At 43.5% G+C, this 15,826-nt stretch overlaps 2 protein-coding genes across 2 annotated transcripts in view; both read left to right on the top strand.

Moving 5' to 3' along the window:
- Window positions 1–463: 463 nt before the first annotated feature.
- Window positions 464–8,460, top strand: LOC136626684 (ovostatin-like). The gene is made up of 5 exons (XM_066601703.1): window positions 464–563; window positions 1,782–1,896; window positions 4,041–4,224; window positions 6,647–6,803; window positions 8,216–8,460. Exons 1-5 carry the CDS (start codon window positions 464–466, stop codon window positions 8,341–8,343), a joined length of 684 nt encoding a protein of 227 aa, XP_066457800.1. The 3' UTR covers window positions 8,344–8,460.
- A 1,226-nt stretch (window positions 8,461–9,686) lies between these two features.
- LOC136626337 (alpha-2-macroglobulin-like) overlaps window positions 9,687–15,826 on the top strand; it is a 79,034-nt gene continuing 72,894 nt past the window's right edge. Inside the window, exons 1-3 of the mRNA XM_066601311.1 lie at window positions 9,687–9,754; window positions 10,477–10,645; window positions 11,859–11,943. The gene's annotated coding sequence lies outside the window, so the exon portion shown is untranslated. The remainder of the gene's footprint in view (window positions 9,755–10,476; window positions 10,646–11,858; window positions 11,944–15,826) is intronic.

A 15,826-nucleotide genomic window follows, 5' to 3' on the forward strand; every position in this document is an offset into this window, starting at 1 on the left:
GGTTTAGGACACATGACATGCTAATAAGACACCATCCATTCTCCTGATAGGGATGTCCAAATACTTTTGGTGGTAGAATGTAAGAAACCTTACCTATTCCTTACATATTCCTCTCCATGGATTCTTCCTAGCGCATCTTCTCCTCGCTGAGCTTCTTCAGTCCCCAGGTCACCTCACTGCAAGCCGTTCGGATCCTCTTCTTCTTGTTATGTAGCGTCCATTCCCTACATTCATTTTCTGGCAGGTCAGTGTAAGCAGTCACTAGTGACGTAGCATTCACTGCGTAGCAAGGAATGCCGATCTAATGCCGAGACTACGCATGCGTGCTATCCCGCCAAGAGAGTTCATATACTATTGCAGAGAGTCAGCACGCATGTGCAGTCTCTGCAATAGTTTGGCCCTCCCTGCTAGGCTGTGAACGCTTCATCACTAGTGACATACCGTATATTGCCCTGCAAGAAGGATGGACGCTTTGTCAGCATTAGACAAGGATCAGACGGCTTGCGTTGAAGTGACCCGGGCAACTGCAGGAGCCAGGAGAAGATCAGCGGGGAGAAGATGTGGTAAGAAGACTGACGGGTAAGGAATAGGTGGGTATAGAATTTTTGTTTTCTAACAACAAAACACCTTTAAGGCTTTGTACAGATATAGCAAACATTAACTTGCCATTTATTGCGTGAGGATTAGAGATGAGCGAGCTTACTCGCTAAGGACAATTACTCGATCGAGCATTGTCCTTAGCGAGTATCTGCCCGTTCGGAAGAAAAGGTTCGGCTGCCGGTGCGGGTGACAGGTGAGTTGCGGCAGTGAGCAGGGGGGAGCGGGGGGGAGAGAGGGAGAGAGAGATCTCCCCTCCGTTCCTTCCTGATATCCCCCGCCACTCCCCGCCCGCAGCCGACAGCCGAACCTTTTCTTCTTCTGAGCAGGCAGGTACTCGCTAAGGACAATGCTCGATCGAGTAATTGCCCTTAGCGAGTATGCTCGCTCATCTCTAGTGAGGATGTCTTAAATATAATGTGCTAGAATACTGAAAAATCAAGTTTCTGTGTTGTCATGTTAACGATTACTACATCTGTACTTAGTGGGCAAGAGCACCGTCAGTCATCATGGCACTGACCCATTGGATCTTTGTCAACATTAATGACCAAGGTTAGCAACACTACTAAGAAAACTCTGGGCAGATGCCTACACGCACTGACTTGTGGACACCTAGGCAATCTGGATAAACGTTCTCTACAAGGCATCTGTTTAAAGGTGTTTTTGATCCATAAGAATAACAACTATTTTGCCTTAAAAGTCTCACAGTAGCCGGTTTACATTTGCTTTCATGGGCAGAATAACATAGCCTGCCCAGTAAAAAAATGTGAAAGGCTGATCGTCAGTCAATGGGATCCATTAGGTGGTATTGCAACATGGATCGATCTGTTAAACCCATCATGAGTCAGGCAAAAATGGAACCCAAGGGGGTCCGTGCAACAGAATTGCAGATTTCAGGGTTGCCATTAGCTGAATCAAGGTCATATATAACATACATAATTGCAGAGGGATTTGGGAGATGGACTATTGCATCATTACTTCCCTTTACATATGCAAATCCTTTTCAATGTATGGCTGCCTTGTTTTCATGAGCAGTTCGTTTGCTTTTAGGTTTGGATTACGTTGCTGGTTATTAGTGATTGGCACTCAATTTGGCTTTGGATTCTTGTCTACGTATTCCGCTGTATTGACAAAGCTTCTTTGTATTTCCATGTAAATTAAGGAAGTTTTCATCTTTTTTCCAGGTGCATATAATCCGGTGGAGACGAAGGGGTTGCAGCAATCAGTGGACATGTACCTCAAGAGGCTGATCCTGAGCCTGGCTCTCCTGTGCCTCCCCACTGGAGCGACATCACAACCGTAAGTATGAAGATACTTTGATAATGTTCTAGACCAGGGGTGTCAAACTAATCTTCACCGAAGGCCACATCAGTGGCTGCCTTCAATAGGGCTGATAGTAATTAGACTCTATAGTAAGGGCTTGTGTATTTGCACGTGTAATATGCACTGAATGTAACCCCTTGATTTCAATTGTAAGGGTCACATGAGCGTATATTTCAATGCAATGTACGATCGCGTGAAAAAAAATATGACCTATATTGGTGTTGTATTAGCACACCAATATGGCATGGCAGTGAATGGGTAGGCGTAAATATGCAGAGAATACGCAGGACACCTGGGTATTTGCGCACCATTTCAATTGGCCTGCGTTCTTTTTGCGTGTGCAAATATGCAGTGTATTTGGGCACACAAACACACATCCGAAAACCAGAGGTATAAGCGATTTTCATTTTGCGCAAATACGCAACGTATTTGCTTATGTCCTGATAGTGACCTCCATAGTGGTGGCAGTAGCAATAGTGTTCCCTATTGTGGCCCCAGTACTAATAGTGACCCCGATAGTGCCCCGAGTTGTAAGTGTCCCTTATATAGGTGGCTCCAGTAGTAATAGTGTCTCACATAGTGGTTGCAGTGGTAACAGTGATCCCCATAGTAGCTGCAGTAGTAGGTATCCTTTAAATAGTTAGCCCCAGTAGTATGTGTCCCTTATATGGGTGGCCCCAGTAGTAAGTGTCCCTTATGTGGCTGGCCCCAGTAGTAATAGTGTCCCCCATAGTGGCTATTAGTCTTGGGCCGGGCAGCATCCCTACAGGCATTCCACTCACCCGGGCTGTGATTGCGGTCCGGTGACGTCTGTGACCATTGACCTCACCCCTCGCGTCTGCACTGCATTCAGCATGGTGCACATAGACGCTGGGGAAGAGAGCTTAACATTCAAACTGCAGTGGGTGACAACTGGGTGACCTGACAACTGGGTGAGTGGCATGCTGCATGGTCGACGAGCCGTGTAAAATGAGGTGGCAGGATGGATTCAGGCCGCGGGCCTTGTGTTTGACATGTGTGTTCTAGATGACTACCTGAGACTAGGTGATCTAGAGTTCTCTGGGGTTTGTAGAACCATGACCTACAGTACATTACTAGATGCTGGTTGCAGCTTTCTAACACTATGGCTTTATGGTTGCTAATTAAGACTAAGTACACTGCTCAAAAAAGTTTGAGGATCACTTAAGATTCACTGTATAGCACCAAGTTACTTAGCCTTCATCAGGGAAACACTTTGTCCAACTAGGAAGCAGAAGCGATGGTGCAAATAAAAGTGACAACAGGAGTACCGGAGGGGCGACAGCAAGACACCCCAATAAGGACTGGAGACAATCCCTGTCTCCTTCCTGACTGATTCTTCTCTAGTTCTGCACTTGCTGATGTCCTTGTCACTACCGGTACATGAGGTGCTGCCTGCAGCCCAGTCAGGTTGTACAGGTAGTCCTGCTACTCCATGGTGGCCCATCCATATGTGCAGGAGCAAGAGAATTTGCTGTGTCTCCCAGCAGTCTTCAGAATGTTGCATTCTGGAGAGTTGGACAAGAATGTAGAAGGATGTCAACCCAGCAGCAGGACTGGGGGAACAGGAGGAGCGCTGACAGAACCCTACAAAATCACCTCCAGTAGCTACTGGTGTGCATATTTCTGACCAAACTGTCATAAACAATCCATGAGGGTAGCATGAGAAGGTCCGCCATTAATACATTGTTTCCTTCACAGATAACCGCAGGTACACACTGAACACGTCATTCAGTTATATGGGAGTTAGCTAGGCAAGCATGCTCATCTGCTTCTGTAACTTCCATAGAAGGAATGGGAGCCGGAGGGAGCTCCATTGTGGAGATAGGTGTGAGTCCCAGACGTGTCTGGTAGCAATTTATTCCCCTCTCCCTATTAAAATAAACATGCATGGCTAAGCTGGGATTGCATGTCTATGGTGCAATTAGCTGGATACATCATGGGCAATAGTCACTGGGTACGCCATCTGCAATAATAACTGACTACACAATGCTTTTATTATGTGAGATATGGAAAGCTGGAATCACAAAAATAAGACTAAATTGATGCTGCCTATTCCATTATTTTCTTATACCATCTTGTTCCTTGTGGTCTCTCTACAGACAATGTGCCTTCTTAATCCCTGCTCTGCTGAAGAGCGGAGAAATGGCCTCAGGATGCTTAGAGGTCAAGCGTCACCTTGAACCTGTCAATGTTGTTATCAACCTTGAGGTCAACGGTGTGAATTACACAGTCTTCAGTGAGGAGGTCCCAGCTGAGAACAAATTGATGTGCCCTGAATTCCAGGTAGGTCTGAAGCAACCTCAAATGTTACCCCATAGAGTACATAAACCATGTGAAGTAAAGAGGAAGCCCCAAGAGTTAAACTTATCACCAATCGTTGGAATCACAATAACAGGAATCCTGTGTACCCCGTATGAATGGGGTGGCGATTGAGCATGTGCACTACAGTTCCTTTAATCTTTATGAGCCCTGTGCTTGGCTTCTGTTTAGCAGTCCCATGGAGATGAATGGAGTGACAGTGTGCATGCTTGGTCACCACTTCATTCCTATAGGGGGATATAAGACCCCTGTTCTTGAGAACACAGCAGTTGGACCCCCACCTATCAGACACTTATCTCCTACCCTATAGGTAGAAGCGAAGCCTGAGGGGATTAACCCTTTCCCGATGTGTGCCATACAGATACAGTGCATATTGGCTGTCATTGTATGGAGCGCACTCGGGAGAGTAATGAGATCAATACTATAGTATTACAATATACTGTATGAGCAATTGAATGATCGCAAGTTCAAGTCCCCTTAGGCCTCATGTCCACGGGCAAAAGATGATTTTAAATCCGCAGCGGATCACCCGCATGCGGATCCGCATCCCACAGGGATGCATTGACCACCCGCGGGTAGGTAAATACCCGTGGATGATCAATAAAAGTGATTTTTAAAAAATATGGAGCATGAAAAAAAATGGACATGCTCGGGGACGGCTCCCGCAGGCTTCTATTGAAGCCTATGGAAGCCGTCCGGATCCGCGGGAGACCTAAAATCAGAATATACTCACCTGCTCCGGATCTTCCCTTCTTCGCGGCTTCATCTTCTCTCCGTCGCGGCCGGATCTTTTTTCTTCGGGCCGGTGCATGCGCGGCACACAACTGGCGTGCCGTGCACATCTGCCAGGCCAAAAAAAATTTGATATCGCCATAATCGTACTGCCAGACAGAATATAGAGAGTGTGTCATTTTTACTACAACATGAGTGCCGTAAAAAACAAGACCACCCCAAAAATGGCACAACTGCAGTTTTTTTTCATTTTGTTTCACTTGGAAATTTTTAGGTTTTCCAATGTGATATGTGATATGTTAATTAATACCATTGATACCTCGTCCTGCATAGCCCTAAGTCGGGAGAAAAAATGAAAATCGAAAAAACAAAAAAGTCCGTAGCAGTAAGCAGTTAAAAATTTGGAGCTCGGGGCAATCAGCTGATTGTCCTGCTCTGGGCAGTCCGAAAGAGATTATGCCAATATGTACAACCCCATTTAAGAATGCGGTGATCGGGGGAATCAGCTGATCGGGCCAGGTCCAACAGACAGCTGATCTTGCAAGGAAATCTGCAGCCAGCTTGACATTTTACATGAATGGTAATAACAGGACACGAGCATGGAGGCAGCTCTTGCTTAGCAGCTCTCCATTTCAAGACACAAAGGGGAGATCCCGAGCGACGGACCTAGTTCTATGACGTTCATATACCCTAATAGGGCGTATAAACAGAGGCTACCATCTTGGCACAACCCCTTTAAGTCTTGCCTGAATGCTGATCCATCCTCATTATGTTTAGACAAGAAGGACTTTTTTCCCCCTTTAACTTATGATGGGGTTTTATGGCCTTTCCTTAGATCAGGGGTGCACAACTCCAGTCCTCAGGGACCGCCAACAGGTCATATTTTCTGGATTTCCTCAGTATTGCACAGGTGATGTAATTATTGTTGGTGCCTCAGACATTCCCACTGGTGTTCTTACTAGAGGATATCTTGAAAACATGACCTGTTGGGGTTCCTTAAGGACTAGAGTTGTACGCCCATACTTTAGATTAATATGGGGTACATTGTTTTAAGGATTACCCCTTACGTTTTCTCCTTTCATACTATTCTCTTAGTACCTGGTTAAACGTGGTGGACATACACCTAATGAATTCTTGATCTATCAGTTTGTCAAGTTGTTAGAAAATGTGTCAATTTCACAAAATAGTCAACAGAGATGTCTTGAATATCAATGTAAGTTTATTCAATGTGAAGGGTGTCTCAAAAGTGTGGAAACACCCACATACAATGCAAACAAGCTGCAGGGAAAGAAAGAAACCTTTTTGATCATGTGATCGACATGACAGCCATTTTGAACGCAGCCATCTTGGATTTAACTGTGATCCAACGGAAAGTGAAGCACACCATTGTTTTTCTGGTGAAATTCTCAGTTTGATATATCACACACTTACCTTCCCAATGGAAACATTTGAGTTGAATCCAAGATGGCTGCATTCAAAATGGCTATCATGTTCATCACATGGCCTAACAGCTTTTCCCCTTCGCCCTCAGCTTGTATGCACAATTGGATCAGCATATGCCAAACTGTTTTCTCTCTATATGGGTGTTTTCACTCTTTTGAGACACCCTGTATAACTTAGTAAGGCTTTCCATCTGTATATGTTTGCTCTCTAGGTCCCTGATGTATCTGAAGCAGTCCCAGGTTTTCTAACGATCTACGCAGTTGCTACTAATTTTGTGTACAATGAACCTAGGACTTTGATGGTGGCTCCAACTGGCAAGGCCACATTAATCCAGCTAGAAAGAACTATTTATAAGCCCGGACAAACTGGTAAGTTAACAAATCCCAGAATGCTCTGGGGTATGAGTCAGTATATTCCTCTAGCCCCACCCCCTCCTCCCACATTCTCAGGGAAGCCCTGTAACCCTGCTGCCCTCTCTGTCCCTGCTATTGAAAAGTATAGGAAAATCCTTTGGGAGATTCGGGGAGGGAGTCCCCTACTGCCCCCCCTGCTGAGAAATTGCCTAGCAGGGGGCTGGAGGAATACCCACTGCTTACAGCAGGACATTTAAATGGAAGCACATTTTACATGTCCCACTGTAAACTCTTGTTAGTCCCCGTGGGGATTAAGGGAACCCTTGGGGAGGCCCCTCATCCCCGGGGGACTAACGAGAGTTTACAGCAGGACATTTAAAATGTGCTTCTGGGCAGGTTTTAAACGTCTTGCTGTAAGCAGCGGGGAATCTTCTTTTCCTGCACAGGAGTTTCCATAGACCCCAGCTGCCATAGGAGTCAATGGAAACTCCTGCTCTTTGGTGTGCACCACAGAGCTATATATGACCTGCAGTATGTCCTGTCTTTGTTAAGTGCGCGCTGCTTCGCACGCTTAACATTCTCTTATGTGAGCGCTTCTATAGGAACCTATTGGTTTCCTATTAGAAGCACGTTCTGTGCGCTGCTAGTAGAGCTGAAAAAGCGCTCGTCTGACCCTGGCCTTAAAATTCATTTTTACGTTTTTATCTAATTCCCATGGGAGACTTGTACTTGCAATCATAGAGTATAATGCAACACCATATTATTGCATAATACTGCATTCTATCAAGAAGGGCATTTGGGACCCCTGAACTCCGATCGGGGCATTTAACTACTGGCTTAAACAGTACCAAACTTTTTTCTTAATGCCACTGTCAGAATGGACAGCGTCATTTAAAGGATTAACAGCTATTATCAGCGTTCACTCTGATCGCGTTTGTTGTGGCACCCACATTGTACGGAGCGAGATCGGCTCCCAATCCTACTCCACACAAACCCCACACGCCCAGAAAGTAAATCCTGTGTCATTAAGGGGTTAAAGAGATAAAATTCTGACTGCCTGCAGCTGGTACTAGGAGGAGTCTAGGAGCTTACTGTTTATACATTGTATTCAATAGTAATACAGTATATAATAACCTCCTGAGCTCCCTCTAGTGGCAGCTGCAGGCAGTCGGAATTTTTAGTTTAGCCCTTCATCTATGCAGGGGATTTGGGGCTTTGTATCAGAAAAAAATGTTGCTCTGATGGATGGAGCTCCACATGACATTGTGTTAAGTGGTGAACTTTCATCTTCTGGCTCGTCACATTCTCAGGAGGTAACCTTACATTTTTGGCATTCATAAGCGTATTCTTTCTACGTATTGTTCTACCTCACCTAAGATGTTATAAGGATGCAGATACTGTAACTTATTTATCCTTCTCTATAACAGTGCGCTGCAGTGTGATCGCTACCGATAATAACTTATACATGACGGATGACGTGGTGAGTATAGTTTATGCACCGGTATTGTGTTATGCGCCCCTCCATCCCCAAGATCTGAAAAGTCAATTCAAGTAGAAAACTCTATCTGTGTGAGTTCAGCTTTACATCAGAAAGCAACCTTCTGATGAGGTGGGTGTATACAACCTGCCCTTGTTCTTTTCTGCTGCCTCTCTGATTTGCTGCTTCTGGTTCCAATTTTCGATGGTCACTACAATTTTCTATCTAGCCAATGCGGTGCTGTGTACTGCTCTCTCATTGGTCAGTGATGATCACATGAGCAGCACTGAGCAATACGAGAGCAAGCAAGTATACTGCATTTATAGTCTAAAGGCCCATTTAGGCACAACGATTATTGCTCAAAATTCACTCAAAAGCCATTTAGAGCAATAATCGTTGGGTCTTCTTGAAAACCATTATTTGGCAGAACAGCTGATAAGCAGGACCACAGGCTATGGGAGAGCTGATTACAGCTGATAACATTGTTACAGTTGTTCTCAGCTGTCAGCCCCGCCTGAAGAACAGCTAATAAGCAGGACCTCACCCTGTGTCTGCTATCCATGGTGCTGAATTCTCCAAGGGGAGCCCATGGCTGAACAATACAGCTAATTACAGAGCTCACACCTCCTGCTGAGTTCTGCAACATCTCCCAGAAGCTCATTTGCATGCAAATGAAGCTTATAAAGTACTAATAGCAATTAGTGCCTATTAGTACTTTATGCAAAATGACCCCTGATCTTTTAATATTTTGAAAGATTATCTTTGTGTGTAAATGGGCCTTAACACTACCAAAGCATTTTGGGGATTAGGTAGTTGCTTTGGCCAACTTGGATGGCTGAAAACTAAACCCAAACCAGCAGATTGCATAGTTGGCAGAGAAGAACAAGTGCAGGTAACACCCCCCTTCCCCGCCTCCTTCGGTTCTGGGCCAGAATTTTTTCTCAAAACTGGAGAGTTGCTTTAAGGAATTATGATTAGAGATGAGCAAGCACGCTTGCTAAGGTCAGTTACTAGAGCGAGCTTCGCTCTTCTCTAGTAACGGCCTTCTCATCCAAGTGTGCTCGGGGGGGGGGGCGGCGGGGGGTAGCACCGGATGAGAAGGCAGTTACTAGAGAAGAGCGATGCTCGCTCTAGTAACTGACCTTACCGAGCGTGCTCGGTCATCTCTAATTATGATGAATGAGTCACAAATGCGGTAACACATAACTGTGTCCAATCTAAGAGCAAAGCACTTCATACTGCTGGCGGTATTCTGTATCCCGTCTGTGAGATAGTATACACACCTTCCTGTTTTGTGATCAGATTGGTCACACTTGTAATGGCAATGGTTCCAACAACAGATTAACTGGATATTACAAAATCGCTTTGTGTGATTATGTAATATAATATGTTATAATAATCGCCTTTGATGTGCACTAAATATGGCGCTGACGGATACAATAATGATTTCATTGTTCCTCTCTTTCAGTACCCTAAAATATATGTGACGGTAAGTATGTGAACCCTCTTCTTCCCTTCATCATTTCAAGTAATTAGAAAGAGTAGCAATAAATAGACAATTATCTATCTATCTATCTATCTATCCCTCTCTCATATCTATCTATCTAATATCTATCTATCCCATATCTATCTAATATCTACCTCTCTCCTATCTATCCATCTATCTATCCATCTATCCATCTATCTATCCATCCATCTATCCATCTATCCATCTATCCATCTATCCATCTATCCATCTATCCATCTATCTCCTATCTATCTATCTATCCATCTATCTCCTATCTATCTATCTATCCATCTATCTCCTATCTATCTATCTATCTATCTCATATCTATCTATCTATCTCCTATCTATCTATCTATCTATCTATCTATCTATCTATCTATCTCATATCTCTCTATCTATCTATCCATCTATCTCCTATCTCATATCTATCTATCTATCTATCTATCTATCTATCTATCTATCTATCTATCTATCTATCTCCTATCTATCTATCTATCTATCTATCTATCTATCTATCTATCTATCTATCTATCTATCTATCTCCTATCTATCTATCTATCTATCTATCTATCTATCTATCTATCTATCTATCTATCTATCTATCTATCTCCTATCTATCTATCTATCTATCTCATATCTCTCTATCTATCTATCTATCTATCTATCTATCTCCTATCTATCTATCTATCTATCTATCGTTTTAGGATCCTAACGGGAATCGAATCTTTGAATGGTTGAATCAAGAAACTGTAAACGGATTTTATTTATTATCATTTGATATTCTGGAGGAGCCAGTCTACGGGATATACACAATAACAGTAGAGCGAAAGACTCTCGGCCAAGTTACCAAAACATTCCATGTTAAGGAGTATGGTACGTGACCAGTTTAACCTTCTCTGTTCTATGTCTTCCAGAAAAATCCAAAGTTCTTCTAGCCCAACTCTAAATTGGTTGATGTTTCAGGTCTGATGTGAGAAATTCTTCTCTGTCTGGGGATTCTGACATGATCATTTTTTTCACGTGATGTGCAATTGTGTGAAAAAATACCGGCATGACCCGATTTGGTGCGTATTGTGCACCGTAATAGGCCATTTAAGTGAATACGAAGGAAACTTGTGCATTTGTGCACCATTTCAATTAGGCCTCTTTCACAGTAGTAGGCTCATCAGCAGTAGTAATAGTAGCTCAGTAGTAATAGTGACCTCAATAATAATAGTGACTGCCAGTAGTAATAGTCACCTTCATAGTGGCCCCAGTAGTAATAGAGTCTCCATAGTGACTTCAGTAATAATAGTAACCCCCATAGTGTCCCCAGTAATAAAAGTGACCTCCATAGTGGCCCCTGTAGTAATAGTGTTCCCTTTATTGGCGATAATAGTAATTAGTGACCCCCATAGTAGTCCCAGTAGTAATAGCAATCCCCCTATTAGTCTTCGGCCAGGCAGCATCTCTACAGGCTTTCCACACACCCAGCCTGCAGGTCCGGTCCAGCGGCAGCAAAGCAGTCTGTGGCTGCTGACCTCTCTCGTTGGCATCTGACCTGCGTACAGGATGGGTTTGCTGCACGGGCCACAAGCCTCATAAAATGATATGGCGGGCCTTGTGTTTGACATGTGTGCTACAGGCACTCCAGCGCTACAGGTTGAGGTGCTCAGTAGGGATTACCAGGTTCAGATTGCTGTGCAATGACAGAGCAGTGCTTAGTGGGTTAGCGCACAGGAAGGAGGTACAGAGCAGGGAATTGTGCAAAATGTAGTTTCCAGCTGCATATTGGTAAGGATATGGTGGCCATCTTGGAAAATAGTGATGCAGGGCACCATCAGAAACGAAAGAGAGGATAAGAAGGTAATGGCTGTGATTTATACCCATAAACAGCTGTGTATAAACATGGCGTAAACACCTTTCATATACAGAATTTTTGAAAAATTCACTTCACAACCGGAGCACCCCTTTAAGACCACCCTATGCAATGAATAGGACCACCAACCATTACTTGACCATTGGGGTCCCCACTTGTGAGAAAATGTAAATGTGTAGCTATGATGCGTAGAATCGTCATAGCATCATCCAACTTTTTGTGTTCCAGTTCTGACCAACGTCGTCGTTGAATTATCCGCTCCCGATACCATAGATGCATTTCAGCGGACTTTACCGTATAGAATCACTGCCACGTAAGTAATCATTTTTGCAAGGTGCAGGATCGGTTCTTAGTTTGGGGACACTAATGTCAGATAGTTCCATGTAAACCATTCCCCAATCACAAAATCTAGAGAGTTCAGTGGTCTAACTGCTTGTACATTAAACCCATATTCACATGGGGGCTGAATCAGAGAGCACATGGACACCCATCCTCGTGCCACACGATATTCACAGACATCGCATCTGCTCTTCTAGCCCGCGAAAATGGACAAGAACAGAGGCGTAACTTGAAGCTCCTGGGCCCCAATGAAAAACCTGTAACAGGGCCCCCAACTATAATGCTTTATTCGTAGTACTGGGCTCCCTAAATGGAGAAGAGAGGCCTTATGGGCCCCCTGAAGCTCCTGGGCCCGGGTGCAACCGCATCCCCTGCATCCTCTATAGTTACGCCCTTGGACAAGAATAGGACATGCAGACCATCAGTCTATGAGAAGCATTGCCAACGTGAATAGATCATGCTGTAGGCTATGATGTGATTGTGTGCTATCGTGGAATACACGGCTGCCCCACAGCGTGAATATACCGCCATGTGAACGGGCTGTAATGCATATATAGTAAAGTCTTCATTTCCGTAGAGTTGCACAAACTTGGTCCGAGGGCCACACTGTCACATTTTACTACTTCCAAGGATTGTAATAAAACTTGCAGCAGTTTTTGGGAAGTTTGATATAGCCCCGTCAATCAGCTGTTGGAAGAGGTCGTAGTGCCACAACCTATTCACTGTACACCAGGCATATTCTGTAGTGGATGTGCCTGGTATAGTAGCTCAACCCCATTCATACAAGCCATGTGACCCATGAACGTGACGTCGTCATCAATAATTTAGTCCCAGAAAACCCTTTTAAGAGCTCCTGCAGATGAGCGTATGCGTAGATACACTCGCGATAACGTGGTGTAATTGTGTTATGAAGGGAGCGCTCTTGGCGGCTAACCTCGCGCATATCTCAGCATTCTAATGTACCATTCTACACCACCGGGCCGTTGACATCGGCGCAGGACACACCAATGCCATGGTTGAACCGTCTGGGTAGCCTAAAATAGTCCCCGGTGTTATTAATTAGCACTGCAAAATCTTGCATGAAGGGAAATACGTCATGCATAAAGCTATAAACTAGAAGTTAAATAGTCTTTTATTAAATATATTAAAAGACATAAACTGGGCACTACAAAGACAACACACAGCAACCAGGTACCTCCAGACACAGATTCGTTATAGGAGGATAAGGACCTGGAGTTATTTGATACTTGATAAGCGATAAAAAAAAAAAAAATGTTTTATGATAACAAACAAAAACACTCTACCCAAGATGGATTCAAAAAAGCAAAGGATAATTCAATATAGGAGCCAAAAGAGCTGGTTTATTCTATGTGTAAACAAGGCAGGGTTACCGTTTGGACTCTCACTTGTGATGGAACACTATCACTATCAGTGATCAGGACTCAGGCTCCAACAATTGAGCGTCCTGAATTGTTATGGGTGTCGACAAGACAGGATCACCATCTAGGTATTCACTTATGATGATCAGTACTTGAGTAAGCCAGTACAAATACTCAGATCAGTACTTGAGTTGGTCAGTACTTATACTCTACGCGTTTCACCATTAATTTGTTGGATCATCAGGAGATACAGTACTTGAGTCATAGGTTCAAAGGTAGAGGGAATGAGAAATCCCCGAGAGAACATCAAACTGATATATAAAAAGCTGTATCTAAGATGAATACAGCAAAACTTGTGTAGTGATCAGGATAAATATCCTTATTATAGGAGAGTTCTATACTCTCAGTTAGGGCATTAAGGTAACTCTTAGGGTTGGGGGCCTGCCAAAAGGTACCTCTAAGCAAGGAAGCTTATCTTGTGTGCTAGCGGTTAATAGCTAGATGATATATGTAGGTACATAACGAGAGGTGTTTATTTCAAAGTATGCCCGTCAATACACGCACAGAGGTAGAGTAGAGCGTCCCCGAAAATATGGGGGGGCACTGCTCTCAAATATCTGAGCGCTAGAGAGATGGTATAATGCTTGTCATGCACAAGTAGGATACTCAAAGTAGTTAGCGTATCGAGTTAGAATTTAGGTCATCAATATGGGGATAAGGCATAAAATTATGTCCTGATCTCCTGACCCAATTAATTGCACTTAAGCAAACAAGAATAGCTAAAGTGCTAGATTCCAACCCAAAGTGCTCGCATTAGAGGTCATTGGTGTGGAGGTATGACATTAATATAAGTCAAACTCTCCTGACCTAATTGTAGAAGCACTTTTAGATGTCCAAATTGCTTGCATAGAGGTCATTAGTATGGAGGTATGACATTAGTATGAGTCAAACTCTCCTGACCTAGTTGTAGAAACACTTTTAGACGCTGTGCATGCTCTCAAGATAGACAAGCCATAAAGCTAGTTTCCTAGTAGATAGATTTCAGGCAAGCAACCCCAGCAAACCCCCCAGATATAGGGCTCAAGAGAGAGCAAAGAAAAAGGTATGACCCATCGCCTTGATGGTAGGCTAGCCTACCATCAAGGCGATGGGTCATACCTTTTTCTTTGCTCTCTCTTGAGCCCTATATCTGGGGGGTTTGCTGGGGTTGCTTGCCTGAAATCTATCTACTAGGAAACTAGCTTTATGGCTTGTCTATCTTGAGAGCATGCACAGCGTCTAAAAGTGTTTCTACAACTAGGTCAGGAGAGTTTGACTCATACTAATGTCATACCTCCATACTAATGACCTCTATGCAAGCAATTTGGACATCTAAAAGTGCTTCTACAATTAGGTCAGGAGAGTTTGACTTATATTAATGTCATACCTCCACACCAATGACCTCTAATGCGAGCACTTTGGGTTGGAATCTAGCACTTTAGCTATTCTTGTTTGCTTAAGTGCAATTAATTGGGTCAGGAGATCAGGACATAATTTTATGCCTTATCCCCATATTGATGACCTAAATTCTAACTCGATACGCTAACTACTTTGAGTATCCTACTTGTGCATGACAAGCATTATACCATCTCTCTAGCGCTCAGATATTTGAGAGCAGTGCCCCCCCATATTTTCGGGGACGCTCTACTCTACCTCTGTGCGTGTATTGACGGGCATACTTTGAAATAAACACCTCTCGTTATGTACCTACATATATCATCTAGCTATTAACCGCTAGCACACAAGATAAGCTTCCTTGCTTAGAGGTACCTTTTGGCAGGCCCCCAACCCTAAGAGTTACCTTAATGCCCTAACTGAGAGTATAGAACTCTCCTATAATAAGGATATTTATCCTGATCACTACACAAGTTTTGCTGTATTCATCTTAGATACAGCTTTTTATATATCAGTTTGATGTTCTCTCGGGGATTTCTCATTCCCTCTACCTTTGAACCTATGACTCAAGTACTGTATCTCCTGATGATCCAACAAATTAATGGTGAAACGCGTAGAGTATAAGTACTGACCAACTCAAGTACTGATCTGAGTATTTGTACTGGCTTACTCAAGTACTGATCATCATAAGTGAATACCTAGATGGTGATCCTGTCTTGTCGACACCCATAACAATTCAGGACGCTCAATTGTTGGAGCCTGAGTCCTGATCACTGATAGTGATAGTGTTCCATCACAAGTGAGAGTCCAAACGGTAACCCTGCCTTGTTTACACATAGAATAAACCAGCTCTTTTGGCTCCTATATTGAATTATCCTTTGCTTTTTTGAATCCATCTTGGGTAGAGTGTTTTTGTTTGTTATCATAAAACATTTTTTTTTTTTTTATCGCTTATCAAGTATCAAATAACTCCAGGTCCTTATCCTCCTATAACGAATCTGTGTCTGGAGGTACCTGGTTGCTGTGTGTTGTCTTTGTAGTGCC

Source organism: Eleutherodactylus coqui, chromosome 4 (genome assembly GCF_035609145.1).
Source record: "Eleutherodactylus coqui strain aEleCoq1 chromosome 4, aEleCoq1.hap1, whole genome shotgun sequence".
NCBI lineage: Eukaryota > Metazoa > Chordata > Amphibia > Anura > Eleutherodactylidae > Eleutherodactylus > Eleutherodactylus coqui.

Excerpts from the sequence above, each read along its gene's own strand:
- LOC136626684 (XM_066601703.1), top strand. The coding sequence starts at position 464 with ATGGACGCTTTGTCAGCATTAGACAAGGATCAGACGGCTTGCGTTGAA. Across the intron at positions 564-1,781 it reads ATCAGCGGGGAGAAGATGTG|GTGCATATAATCCGGTGGAG; the intron begins GTAAGAAGACTG and ends TCTTTTTTCCAG. Across the intron at positions 6,804-8,215 it reads TTATAAGCCCGGACAAACTG|TGCGCTGCAGTGTGATCGCT; the intron begins GTAAGTTAACAA and ends TCTCTATAACAG.